The sequence below is a fragment of the Malus sylvestris genome, chromosome 15 (assembly GCF_916048215.2).
Source record: "Malus sylvestris chromosome 15, drMalSylv7.2, whole genome shotgun sequence".
NCBI lineage: Eukaryota > Viridiplantae > Streptophyta > Magnoliopsida > Rosales > Rosaceae > Malus > Malus sylvestris.
In genome coordinates this window covers 1,966,938-1,981,807 of record NC_062274.1, presented here as the reverse complement: position 1 = coordinate 1,981,807, position 14,870 = coordinate 1,966,938, and the positions used below count along the sequence as shown (strand labels likewise).

Below are 14,870 nucleotides of genomic sequence, written 5' to 3'. Positions count from 1 at the left end.
CAAGCTTCGATTTCAATATGAACTAAATCATCATATCCAAATTAGGATCGGCGGCTTCGCCAATCATCCATTAATGCGTAGCCTTTACTTTGTAACCTCTGGGGTGACATAGATCCAAGGGCTCGAAACACTTTATTTATTGTCGGAACCCCTGTCTACTACGCTCTGAGACATCCGAGAAAACTTTACTTTACAGAGAAAGAAGGTCAAATTGATGGTGGAATTTTCTGCAAATGCGTAGTTTCAACTCAGGTTTATTTTATTTCTTATAATATATCAAAATATTATTAATTCTTTTTGTGAACATAACATTATATTTATGCCTGCTCACAAAAAAAAAAAAACCATTATATTTATGTACATCTCGCTACAAATTGATCATATGCTCTACACGTGATAAAATTAACTAAAAGTTATGATAAAACTTACAATTAAAGCAAGAATGACAAAACTAAAGTTTAAAAAAGCTTAAATTGAAATTTGAAAATTCGAGATCCAAAGCTCAACCGAACCCGCAATACATAAAAGTTTTTGGTTTGGTTTTATGTGGTGGAGTTGTTTTGATTAATGTGTAAGCTAAGTAAGGAAACTCATATCGATATGAATTGGCTTTATTCGTTTTTTTTTTTCCTTTAAAAATGTAAGTGGATCAGGTCGTAACTCATGACGGTCCACCACCGCAACATGTGGATTACTTAACTTATCAATTATTAAATTATTCATAACACTTTTATTTTTTTTATTTTTTTTATTGGTGGTGTGGTGCATCATAATTATTAATAAAGCAATGTTTGACTACTTAAGAATAAGTAGAAACTTCAACTTAAAATTTTTCGTATTCGAATTACAGTGTTTTGTACTTATGGATTCATATTTTGAACAACCTTGCATAGGTCATTTTTGGCAAAAAAAATGAATTAAAAAAGTTATTTAATCAATCTATTGTAGCGATTACATAAACAATTCGTAATGCTTTTATTAATTTTGTCCATTTTTTTAATACAACTTGATGATTAAACGATCTTAATTTAAATTGATTTTTACAAAAACAATCTTTATAGTCAACTGACGTAAATTTATTTGAGCACACTCGTTCAATTGTTAGGTTAAAATACATTTACAAAAATATGATTCCAGGCAAAACATTCTTACATTTCTGTCTGCAAAACATGAAGCAATATTACCATTATTACAGCTCTGTGGGTGAAAAGAGTAAGGGTTGGTTTGGTATTACTATGCTTTGAAAAAAAAACTGCTTCTGTTGTACTGTGAGAATAAGCGGCTGTGAAATAAAGCTGTAGAGTGTTTGGTAAATTTTTTTATAAAAATGTTTTTGAAAAGAAAAAAAGCAGTATTATAGTGTTTGGTAAACTTTTATGTAAAACAGATGTGAAAAAAAGCTGGTTTTTCAAAGCTGGGTTTTGCAACTTCTTGTTTTTGGCTTTTTCACCCAAAACTGTGAAAAAAAAACTGAAGCTAAATGTTTTCCATACACAAAAAAGCTCCCAACTTTTTTTCATACCAATTTTTTTTTTAATCACCTCAATCTCAAACTGCACCTAATTTCCCCGACAATCACAATAACTTATACCCCAAAATACAATAATTTATCAGCTCAATACTTTCTCTTCGTTTCAAGTGAAGTAGACAGTTTACGTTTGTATTGATTTTGTCATTTAAATCTGAAATTATACGATCTTTAGATATTTAAAATGAATTATTATTAGCATTTTAAAATTCTCATTCTACACTCTAAATTTTTTATATTTAGAAAGAAAAATATATTTGTGGAATGCCAATAACACTTCCCTATTTAAATATAAAATTATAAGAACTATATTAGTCTATTTTATTCACTACAAATGAATATCATAATGATTTTTTATTTGTCTAATTTCTTTAAAAGAAGAAAGTTTTACTAAAATATAGATGGTTCGAAACGTTAAAATACATTAGGAAGTAAGCTTATAAAATAGTTATCAAAATATGTGTCAAAAGCACGTGTCTCCAAATTCTAAACCATTAACTTAAACCAAATGTTAATTATAAGAATCAAATATGTGGATCTTTCCAAGTCAACCAAATCCAGATCTTAAAAATGGTAGGATTTGATAGCGTGGGCAAGCCAAAGCTATAAAGTTTGATGTGCTCATATATTTACTGTTATCTGAGTGACTGCTCCTCAGAGAGATTCAGAAAATTATTGATAGTTGGGTACACATACACTCCATGCCTACAAATCTCTATGTCATAAAGTAAATATTAATTTGGTCAAAAATTGGAAACTCTGACGGTGTCACAAAAAATTATTGTCAATGTGATGTCTAGGCCTATCGAAATTATAACGTCGTTGGTCCCTTTCATCTCGAACAACGTTGACTCCCATGACATCTTTTTTTTTTTTTTTTTTTTTTTGGAGAACCCCATGACATCTTTGATCCATTGCATTATATAAACTGCAGAAATATATCGATTCTTTTCGTCAAAAGATCTACACAGAAAATGAGACTAAACAATCATAATTTATGAACACGAGATTCCCAACAAATATTCTAATTAAGAAGACACTCTCGAAAAGCAAGATTCTTTATAAATTTTATGAAAGGTTTTAGTCTTTTGTTTCTTTATAAAAACAGAAAACTAATTAAAACATGGATGAAGAGAACAAGAGTCGAACTCTTACTTTAAAAATTGTAATATTTGTTTGATGATTGAAGATATAAGTCGTTGAATATGAAGTTTTTAATCACAAACTACTCATCTCTTGTCAGTCATCATTCTTAGCTTGTATATTGTGATACTTAAACTTAACTGTGATTTAATAACGTTGTAATTAAACGATGATTGGTACTAAAGCTAGCCTAACTTCTTAAGGTGGCATTGAACATTGGAAAGGGAATTAGGGCAAGAAAGGAACTTTCAAACCAGCTTGTAATATATTATACATATATATCTGAAGTAAAAAAAGGTATGCCAAAGTGTTGGGTTGGAACAATTCTTAGTTGAATGGGATGATGGAAGCAACAACGAAAAACCTCAAAACCAATAAAAGACCTAAAACCAGGAATTTCTTAGGGGAAGGGCATAAAAATGAGAATGGCAGTTGGGTTTGGTATTTTGCTGACCTACATACTCGGCTTAAGTATATTTATTAATTTATTCATACTTTGACCTTCTCTCCCTCACGAATCACATTTGCTTAATCGAAATCTAATTAGGTTGTGTTCCCTTAATTTTATTTTATTATATAATTAGGCATAAACTAATCCATCATTGTCTACAAAGGTGGTCGCTTACTTATATATTAGTTAGAACACAGCTCGTCCAACATATCAAAAATGAATATTAATATAAAATCTTTATTAAATAAAATTTTCTTGTTGGATTTTTACGTGTTGTTTGCTGATTACTGCGTACTGTACTAGGGTTTACCCCCAACTGGAAGGATCATAGTTTGATCGAGTGCTGCAAATGGTCCCGGTTAGGTATACTGCCATAATCTCATTCAGATTATGTCGGAGAGCTGAAGAGGTGATATTTTCTGATCAAGCTACCATTCATGCAACAAACTAAAAAGGTACGCATAGGTCAGCTATATATTCAAGAAAATTCAGAAAAACAACTAACTACAACTAACAATCAAGAGTTAAGAATTTTTAGAGGGGTAGGATACTTTTTTTTTTCTTTTGTCTCTTATGTGTGGAGGAGTGATTCGCTTCGTCTTCAAAGTTGTTAAGATGGAGTAGGCTGATTTTAGTTCGGTAGGGTGGACGAATTTTCATTAAGTGAACAAATTTCATAGCAATCTAATAGCATCAAAAAATTCATTTAATGTTGGAACCAAAATATGAAACAAATGGCGCTGATAATTAATTCATGTTCTTTGCATGAATTTTGTTAGTTTAGATATTGTGCATGTATATGCGTTTTGTGATTACATTTCTTAATAATATAGAAGTTTACACTTTATACTAGTGTTTGCATTGCGCGCGCGCGTGTGTGTGCGTTTTTTAATTTATTTCAGTTTAATCAAATTAATTGCGTCCTTTTCCCTAGCATTTATAATTGCCATGATAACTTCTCTTTCGTCTTTAGTTTGAAAAAGTTGTCATAGAATCGAAGCATCGATCTATTAAGAATGCAGTTTTAATATAAAAAGTCAGACCATGCGAGAAAAGTTAACAACTTGGACTTTCAAATGATAATTAAAGTGGTTAGCGATAATATGCTTTTGAATTTAGTATTTCCTTTACTCGGGCTAGGCATCATTTCTCTTGATAGATTATAATATAACTCATGCATATTATTTCTTAGAGGAATGAAAGCAGAATAAGAAATTGGTAACTCAAGTAACTAAAAACATTTATCTTTGCATATGAGATTTCAGTTCTCTTCCTCCTAATATTGGTTTGTGTTTATATATATATATATATATATATATAGAAAAGGAAGAGATAATGTGTTTCTTGGTAAATTTATTGGCTTTTTATATTTCATTTCATTTATTTTATTTTTTTTGGGATTACAACAAAATGTTCAATCTCCAATGTATAGATGTGAGAAACGCATTGAATAATGATTGAATAACGATGAATGAATTAATGATAGTCCTTAAATATTATTTAAGATTGGATTAATCATGTAATTAAGTGAGCAAAGATCTCATTGAGAGGAAGATTACAAACAGAAAGAGACATGCATGGAGGAGTAGTGAAGATCCTATGGATGGCAGATCCCACCACCATCAATGGGTTGTGCATCGTTCCAAATTTGCAAGGAAATTCAACAAATTTGTGACAAGCCACATTATTCATAAGAAATACATAACGTTTGTAGGTACCTACCCAGTCGTAGTACCCCAACAAAGTATAATGGAATTGTGGCAGAATTATTTGTCCTTTTAAATTATTTGATCAAAAAGGTAAAAGAAAAGCGCAAGCAAACACCACACTGTGTGGGCTCTTTTGCCACATGAAATGTCCTAATCCAAAATCCAAGTTCCTACAGTGGAACAGTAGTGTATGTGTTTGATGCACCTAATCCATATCTACATGTATGCATATAATTATATTCTTCTGTTTATAAATCACACATATGTTTCATGTTTGGTTCACTCTATGGTCTCCAGTTGGGACCATGTTTGATGACATTTAGGCTTCCAAACCAAGAACGTTCATGCATACATTTAATTAAGATGACACGTATAATGATAGTATTTCAAGTAAACCACCCGATGTTGTACCAAAAAAAAAAAAAATATATATATATATATATATATGACAATGTGATTGATTTGAATACAGTCTTAATTAATGACATTCTAAGTGTAATTCAATTTATCTCTTTTGAAACTTAAGCTATTAAGAATTGGATCAACAATGTATATCAAACTAAATGTCTTTTTCGAATTCGACTTTGCATGAAATAGTTGAAAATATATGAGGCTTGGAGATTTACAGCCTAAATCCCCCTCAACCGGAGCTCTAATACCATACGAAAAAATTAAGATATATAACAATGTGTGATTGATTTGAGCACCGTCGTTGACTAATAAAGACATCCAAGTATATTTCAATTCTCACTTCTAAATAAGAAAGTGTAATCATTTTTAATCATAAATACCCAAAGTGTAATCCAATGGTAGCAAACATCTCAGTTGATAGATTACACAAGATATAAAAACTGATAATTCCTTTAAAATACTGTGAAACCATTTATTGATTATTGTTGTTGCAACTTGCATTGCATGATTTGCATCGTCCATTTCAAAATAATGTGACCATTTAAAAAATCATAAATTTACCCTGCATACCTTACAGAAACAGTCTAGTCTATTGGTTTAAGTTTCCTTGATAAATCACTTATCCAAAACTTATGGAAGTTAGTTCACTATCAACATATCTCCTTTTATGTGCAATATTCATGTCATCTATTATGGAGAAATTGATATCGAAAGATGAATAGATTTTCAAATCTGTTCGTTGTATTATCTTGTGATGTTACTAATCTACTTATATTCATATCATTCAGGAATAGTGTTACCGATTCACACGTGTGAGAAGAAGTTGATAAATGCGATGTAGAGAGACTGCATATCAGTCTGCATATTCAGACTGAATTTCTCTCATATATTTAATGCGTTGCAAGTTGCAAGCGTTGGCTCAATCGCATCCAAGGAAAAATAAGGAAAGACTGTTTGGACATGGCAAAACTTAATTTCGATGGAGCAGTTAGAAATCTTATATTTCTTGTCTTGGTTGGTAAGTCGAAAATCATAAAGGAAAAAGAGTGGCATAAACTTTTTTCTAATTTGCCTGCAGCGATCCGGAAAGTGGACAGGCTAGCCATTTTTCAAGTGGTAAAACGCGGTAATTATCAAAGATGACTATATATCAAAACTCTCCATTTTTTTGTGAATTATAGCATGCATAAAGATACATGTGTGTGTGTGTATTATATAATTATCATGGAGCAGGAGGGTGAGTAAAAATGAGATTTTCCCAAAACAGTGTATCTTCAAATAGCTTTTGAGAGCTTAAATTCGAAGTAAATTTGCATGCACCGGATGTATATCCATTATTGCATCATGTTCATTAAAACTCAAAAGAAACTTATATGAGGAGACATGAAGATAAGAAGTGCATGTAAGAGTAATTTGAAATACTCTAAGATTATCACACAACTTGTAAAAATCATAATCATACTCCAACAGTGCATACTTGTTGCATGCAAGTTATTTCTACTTCAAACTCACAGCGTGGATTAATTAGGTCGGCTATTTGGATCATACCCATGACCCTGTTCATAACTTCATGCAAACCCTAATTTGCACGCATAAATAAGTCCATTGGCAGACAACTACTGCATCCCAAATTAGAAAGAAACTTGAAAGGGTGGCAACTGGTATATATGCCAGTCGAAATCATGCGATCGAGACACGCAGCCCTAACACATCACACTTGCTGTTGCTGCTCAATATATATATTTGCTACAAATATCAATCACAACTCGGTGGGCCATTGTTGGTTGTGGATATAAATTAAAAAAAAAAAAACCTATGAAAACAAATTCCAAATTTTTTAATAAATAAGTAAATAGGTGGAAACTATCACACGATTTCGCTCTCAAAATTATGAAGTTTTGTTACGAGGACAAAAGTTGATGGGTATCAAACAAGAACCCTAGCGATATGCTTTCACTGAATTGACATGTCCAAGGCCATGAGAGATGGAACATCTTTTTCTTAGGGACAGAGACACAATGAGTGACTGTGCATGTGAAATCATAAACTCCTCTCATCTCTGTGAAAGCGATATGTGCAATGAAAAATGAACACCCAAATCTCTCTGCAACAAAAAACTTGGCCAAAGGCCAACGTTGGCATGGAGGAAAATTGTTGGATTTTTCTTTGGTTTCTGGAAAATGTTGAATCTAGGATTTTGTTTTCATTGATCTATGCCTTTTTGTTTTTATGGAGGCCCATAAATTCTTCCATCATCGATAACAAGCGAGCCGGCTTAATAGGCCTGGCAACTTTGGAGATTTCTTTTGGGCAAGTTGTCCTATACTTCCACGGTTCCACCTTGATGTTGTATTTATAGATTTTAGAGGTATGGGCCGATTCCTCCACCCTCTCCCACGAACTCGTAAGAAACTGGCAATTCCTCTCTTGAATTTCACTTTTCGCCGACTATCTGTACAATTTATCTCTTGAATTTTAATTTTAGTCAATTACTTCATAAACTTTTATAATTGATCAATTTCCCTACTAAACCTTAAATTCAAATAAAATATGTATGGAGTGAACTAGCAGAAAAAAAGAAAAGAAAAAGAAAAAACAATATGTTGTCTACATTGGGGATATAAATTTAAAGTTCAAAGGGAAATTGGTCAATTATGAAAGTTCAGGAGGTAATTTGCTAAAATTAAAATTCAGAGTGGAAATTAGCCAATTATAAAAATTCAGGAGAGTGCTTGACTAAAATTAAAGTTCATAGGACAAAGTGAAAGCTCCTTACTAGTTCAGGAGGGAAAATCGACAAATATCTATAAATTTGAAGGTGTTGTTTGATGTCTAAGATTGTATTGGATAGGATAATTACTTGCTATATTTAACCTATATGGGAGCGAAAATTGAATGTTAGCTTTTTAAATTTTGTTCAAGTTAAAAGTGGAAGACTAATGCACGTATTGTAAACAAATGTTTGTAGAGTCACTTTATTACTCTACAAGTGTCAATTGAAACTTGGGTCTCCAATTTGGTGACTAGCTTTGTGGAGTCTTGTAGAGAAGTTGTTTTTAATGTGGCTTCTACATTTATGTTGAAGAAAGGAGTTGCCGAGTTTTTAGGAGTTGATCTGTATAAACTTAGCCAAAATCGTGGTCAACCATCAAAGGTGGATGAAGGTTGATCAAAAGGTGGTGAAGATTATCTGCACGGACAAATAACACGAAGATAATTACCCATTCTTGGGAGGAATCTAACTTACAACTGTGTATAAACTTATGTTTTCGTATATCTCGAATCACATAACTGAAATACAGAAAGAATGAGATTTATCGTATAAGACAACTAGACAAGTAAGAATCTCCTAAAAATTAAGACATCGGTATATAATTTGTACCTTATAAACTCGGAAACCAACATTACAAAATTTTGGAATAATATTTTCCAGTAGACAAGATACCATTCTTTAATTAACCACTTGACAATAGTTTTCGTATTTTTAAACGGTGTGTGGCTCAAGAGGCACCTGTCACATTGTTTAATAAGGGAAATGGAACTTAGATTTGTTATCAGATTGCGTGATTTTTTTATTAATATGGGACGCATCTGTGATACAATTTTTTATAGACAATCTTTGATGGTTTTTTTGTGAATACCACTTCATAATGTATTTTAACGATCTGAATCCTTTATGTTTTAAGTCTTCTCTCAAAAGTATCCAAATCTAAAACTATGTGACCGTCGAATTAAGCGTTTAGGGTTTCTTATAGAACCGTATTAGTCTATTTTCTTCACTACAAATGAATGTCTTAGTAATTTTAAATTTGTCTATTTTTTTTTTGCAAGGAATATGTATGAATGATGTTTTAAAAGATAGATGGTTCGAATCTCAAACTACATTACAGAGTGCGCCTCACAAAAACGTATGCCAAAAATTATGTAAAAAAAGTGATGCCAAAGATCTGACCCGTTAAATATATGTAAATATCTTAACTAAATATCCTAATATCATGTTTTGCGCAACAATTAACAAGTCGCCTTTAACTGAAACATGACAAAGTTGTTTTAACATTCAACTATGCAATTTACTGCACACATGGAAGGATGACAACCGAACCTCATTACAAGATTCCGAGTTTCCAATCGCCGGACGAAAGTTTTGTCATCGGCCCGAGATCGATTTTTGGCTCAACAGTTCTTAAAAAGTCCAAACATGTCCGAACCACAATTTATAAACCAAGGCCGACTGGTTTGCTTGTTCAATCGACCATTACTCTTTAAACTCAAAATTTGTTAGGCTTTTAAGTCTAATAGAAGTTTTATTAACCTAGGCATACTACGATGATCCCATAACCATCCCTTCTTCGTGATGAAACGACGCCGGATGATCCGAATTCGGATAAAACACTTTTCGGAGCTGGTTGTACTTTTCGACATCGAACTTATGAGCCTCCATGAGCCGCCGTTGCTTGGCCTTGAAGCGACGGTGGAAGAACCCTTTGAAGGTGGGCTCCGTCGATGTCCGGAGGAAAAAGGCGTAGCCCAAGGCGAAGTCGATGGACGAGACGAAGAAGCAAATGGGCTCCATGACATCCCAGCTCAGCTCCCAGAAAGTGAGCCTCATGGCCCCGATCGTTTGAAATAACAAAAAGCCCAGCCCACAGTAGAGCTCACCACGGACCAGGGCCCTGGCTTTTTGGTCAATTACCATCTTTTGAGTTTCCATCTGCTGCAGCTCTTTTCTTCTTGGATCGTTCGGGGTGGGCATGGTTTGTGAGATTATGCTCTCCACTGATTTTGCCACCTGTACAAAAAATGACAAAGTTTGTCAGACATAAACCAAAAAGAAAACTACCTATATGCCACGAGATGATATGACAAATGAATCATGCATTTCATAATTCATCACGGTAGGATATATTACTTGTCATAATTATGTTATTATACTTTATGTACCAGATTGTATTCTCAACGCATTTTAAAATATCTATGAGACAATATCTCTTTATTTATTTTTTCTAAAATAGTGACGATGCTCTTGTTACATGTAAGTTTTTTTACACGTGTGAAACGGCCAGCCATAATGAAGGTTCCTTAACCCTCCACCTCGAGGGTGATGAAAATTGAATTCCAAACGACCTACCAAAATTCCACGGTTTCAGGGTACTCAAGGTCAATTTCGTAATTTTACAGATCAAAAACAACAACAGAGAGAATATTCAATGACGTGGCGGGAGAATAAGTAGTAACCTGCTCCGGTCGGAGAAACACCGCGTTTCCCAAAATGATGACGTTTCCGGACTCGTCCATCATCTTCGCGAACTCAGCACCTTGCTCTTCGCTCCCGCAGCCTTCGACGCAGATCCGAACGAACTCCGATCGCGAAATGGAACTCTCAGGAATCTCCCTCAGCTTTGCCTTCAGCTTCTCCACCTGAGAAAGCCTCAGAATCTTCTTAGCGTCGCTGACCGAGATTCCGTACGGAAGCTCGGCGTTGGGGGCCCGATCTGGCGGTGGAGGGTTGATACCGCCGAGACGGAGCCGATCAGCGCTAATGTTGATGCCTCTCAGCTTTTCCCGGAGTTTCTCCCCGACCGGAACGGTCAGGAATTCCGGGAGCTTGGCTGCCGACTGTCTGTGGAGAAATCGCCGGAAAAATCCTTTCCGGGGTGTGTCCGTCGAGGTCAGATACTCACTGTGGAAACTCGCCTGGGCGGCATTCGGGGGCACGATGGTTTGGTGATCCGTAATGACCGAGGATGGTGGCGTTAGGGACACTCTGGTGGCGCCAAATGGGCGCTTAGCAAGCGCTCGACGGAGCGCCATGGATGAGTGAGAAAGTAGGGGGAAGGGGAGAGCTCAGACGGTGAGTGTGTATGACGCTCTCTCTTGAGTGTTGAGCCGTTGGGAGTGAGGAGTTGTTATTTATAGGCTGAGTGTCCGACGTAAGCGGAACTTGTTGGAAGATTAACGTTTATGTTTTGGGGGAACGGATCAGGATCCTCTCCACAGCAAAGGGTGAGGATCCTCCTGATCAAGCTATCGGGCCGTTGAAATTTATCCAACGGTTATAAATAAAGGATCTCTCTAAAAGTTATAATAATTGTAGTCATTAGATAAAATTTCAACTGTCCAATGGGCTTGGTCAGGAAGATCCTGATCCGGAACGTAACTTTATTTTTTATTTTACATTTTGTTGCATTATCATTTTCTTTTATCTGAAAATAATTTTTTAATATAAAGATTGATTAGTTGTCTATACGTGTTAAATCAATAAAAAAATTTGATAGTAACTAACCGTTCACTTTATTTTATGCATATAATTGACTAAAAGATTTAAAAATTGAATAATTTTTTTTATAGATAGAATATTTAAATGATGATAAATAAAATGAATAGTTTTGATTATGATGTTTAGACAATAAAAAAAGTTTGTTAATCTTAAGTGGGGTAACAAGTAAGTTCTTATTACATAAAACACAAGCATTATCCGAAAACAATAGGGGCCTACATTTTTTTTATTACTTTAGAGAAAAATTATCAAATTTAAAAAGCTATTGAAAATGAACAAGTTATTGATATTGTTTTAATATTTGAAGGAATAAATATAGAATTTGTGTAATTAAGAAAATCGGGTAGAGTTGATTTGAACGTTACCAATTAGATTTGTATTCTACTTTGCAGGTACGACTCTGATAAACTGACGTCATAGAATGATATTTATGTTAGAAGACCATTTTAAGCTCATATGGTCTTCCCTAAAGCATGGAGAAGGTTATTTTATTGTATCATGTTATGCCACATAATAATATAAAGTTTTATAAGTAGTAGATTGTCATAATGGTTAGGATATTCCTCTTTAATTCATTGTATTCCGAATTTAAACATTTATCCTCTTACATTAGTATATATTAGTGTAGAGTATCGCTCGTACTAAACACAAATATACATTTTTAATTTCCAAATTGAAAAAAAAAGTGAGAGTGGATTTTTCTTTTGCGCCGACATGTTGTGCCAGCTATATTAAATTCGATATAGATTTGACCGAACTTTATTTGTGCGTCGACAAATTGCATTGGTTGTCGACATGTGAATACTGTTTTTCTATGAGTATGATAGGTTTTTGTCTCAGCATCCAGCGCCGTCACAATAATTGCGTGATAGTAAGTTTGCGTATTTTGATGATTACGTAGAAAAAGATGAGAGTTGAGCTGTTTGCGATTAAAGTTAACTATTTTCTTCACTGACATATTGTGGGAGGATAAAACCTAATTTCGACTCATGGGCCGATCATCTAAGGAAAAAGAGTTGTGCAAAATAAAAAGCCCACAAGAAATAAGCACAAGGGTGCGTGCCGAGGTAACTACCCCACTACGGAAGAGAAGTGGGAGAGGAAGACAGGTCATGGGACTTGTTCCCAAAGCATGTAGTGATATGACGATGACCACTAAGGAAGTGGGGAAGGAAGACGATCGTGGTACTTGAATCTCAAGTACAAAATCCTATAAATAGGGAGAGAAGCAAAAGAACTAGGGATGTGAGGAGTACCCGAGAAAATCCAAAGAATAGAAATCAATCAGCTGACTTGAGCGTCGGAGTATCTTTTGCAGGTACTCGCGCCAGACTGCGGAGGAAGATTATTTTGGGACATCTCGAAGAAGGATTCGGCGAACGTGAGGATTGCGGTCAACAAATCTGTGGAGGTATTTCTTCTTGTAGGAAATTTCACTCTAACAGTTGGCGCCGTTGCCGGGGAACGCAACAAAATCAAGCTATAAACATGACTGGATCCACACAAGAAGTTCCAAATCCTTCTGAAGATACAAGGACTCGATCGGTACACGCAAGGTCTCAATCCCAAAATATTGAACCTTGTCTCGCCATGGAACAATTTAGAAGGCTAACGAGGGAATTGCGTGAAACAAAAAAGACAGCAGAGGAGGCGTTGAAGAAGGCTGAAGCGAAAAACGCAGTAGAAGGTGCAACCGGCACCAAGAGACAACGTGCAGAAGAGGAAGATAAGGGGGGCAGCTCTAGTAGCGCGCCATACAGTAACCGTGTTGAAGTGACGAAAAATCAGGGCGAAGAGGATCACAGGGGAAAAGGATCGAAAAAGGTAAAGGATGTTGATTTGCGAGAACAAATTGAGAAGATTGTGAAGGGATACAAGCCCCAGACCCTGGCAGAACTTGCCTTGGAAGCAGCCAGAGGGATTCGCAAATCGCCGTTCACAGAGAACATCCTGAAAGCTAAAAAACCTGCCAAGTTCACCCAACCAAAGTTTAGGCTATTCGAAGGTGCAACTGATCCCGTCGAACACATTTACCACTTTCAACAACAAATGGCGCTTGAAGGAGACGATGAGGCCCTAATGTGCAAGTTGTTCCCCTCAAGTCTTTCGGGGTCATCGTTAACTTGGTTCAGGCAACTGAAACCGAGGTCTATTGGAAGTTTCACAGAGCTTTGCGAAGCATTCATATCCCAATATGTCTGCAATCAGAGGCCAAGAAAAGATATTACGATCTTGTTCAACACCAAACAAAATGTTGGTGAGAGCCTCAAAAGCTACATGACTAGGTTCACCGAAGAGATGTCCACCCTAGCAGAATGTGATTCCCACACTGCGTCTTTGGCATTCCGAGAAGGGGCGTTGCCTGGAACAAAGATGTGTAGGTCATTGATCGAAACGCCACCACTGGACATGAGGGAGGTGATGGCCCGAGCTGATGGAATCATCAGATTAGAGGAAGAGGAATTTATCCAATCAAAGCAGGCCACCGCGACTATTGTTACATCTCCAGCGGGCACTACCACGAAAGATTTGAGTGGGTATTGAGAAAAGTCATGGAAAACAAAAAAGATTTGAATGTAGGGAAACTTGGACGCATATGGGAAAGACCATATGAGGTGACTGAAGCTTTCGGAAATGGAGCTTATAAACTCAGGCACGTAGAAACAGGTCAGTATGTGCCGCGCCTATGGAGGGCAATTCATTTGAGAAAGTACCACATTTAGCTTCTCGTGTTTATGTTTTCCGTATTTAAATTTCTGTTTCTAGCAATGTTGAAGGGTAAATCCCTTATTGTCTTCCTTGCATGTCAAAGGGGATGTCCCTGGATGTCTGTTGACATCTCTTCATTGTATGATAAATAAAGTTGCACTTTATTCGAATCTTAGACTAAAGTCTAAAGCTGAAGAGTATAAACCAAGGGATGATGATCGAATCAAGATCGGATGGGCAGAGACCCAATCAAGATCGGAAATCTAAGATCATGTGGGGAAAGAAAACCCAAGATCGGATGGGCAGATACCCAATCAAGATCGAAATTCTAAGATCGAGTGGGAAAAGAAAACCCAAGATCGGATGGGCAGAGACCCAATCAAGATCGGAAATCTAAGATCGTGTGGGGAAAGAAAACCCAAGATCGGATGGGCAGAGACCCAATCAAGATCGGAAATCTAAGATCGAGTGGGAAAAGAAAACCCAAGATCGAATGGGCAAAGACCCAATCAAGATCGAGAATCTAAGATCGAGCGGGAAAAGAAAACCCAAGATCGAATGGAAAAAGACCCAGTCAAGATCGAAAAGGCTTGGTGAAGAAACTGAGCAGGTGAAGTGAAGGAAAATAGGGATGGAGGAACT

General features: G+C 35.6%; 2 protein-coding genes across 2 annotated transcripts; one reads left to right on the top strand and one right to left on the bottom strand.

Annotated features, from left to right (window-relative positions):
* Positions 1-9,272: 9,272 nt before the first annotated feature.
* Positions 9,273-11,196, bottom strand: LOC126603797 (calcium uniporter protein 4, mitochondrial). Its single transcript, XM_050270758.1, has 2 exons — positions 10,478-11,196; positions 9,273-10,031 (listed from the first exon to the last, which is right to left on the bottom strand). Exons 1-2 carry the CDS (start codon positions 11,051-11,053, stop codon positions 9,564-9,566), a joined length of 1,044 nt encoding a protein of 347 aa, XP_050126715.1. The 5' UTR covers positions 11,054-11,196; the 3' UTR covers positions 9,273-9,563.
* Positions 11,197-13,007: 1,811 nt separating this feature from the next.
* Positions 13,008-14,063, top strand: LOC126605926 (uncharacterized). Its single transcript, XM_050273379.1, has one exon. The coding sequence runs from the start codon at positions 13,008-13,010 to the stop codon at positions 14,061-14,063; it is 1,056 nt and encodes a 351-aa protein (XP_050129336.1).
* Positions 14,064-14,870: the final 807 nt, after the last annotated feature.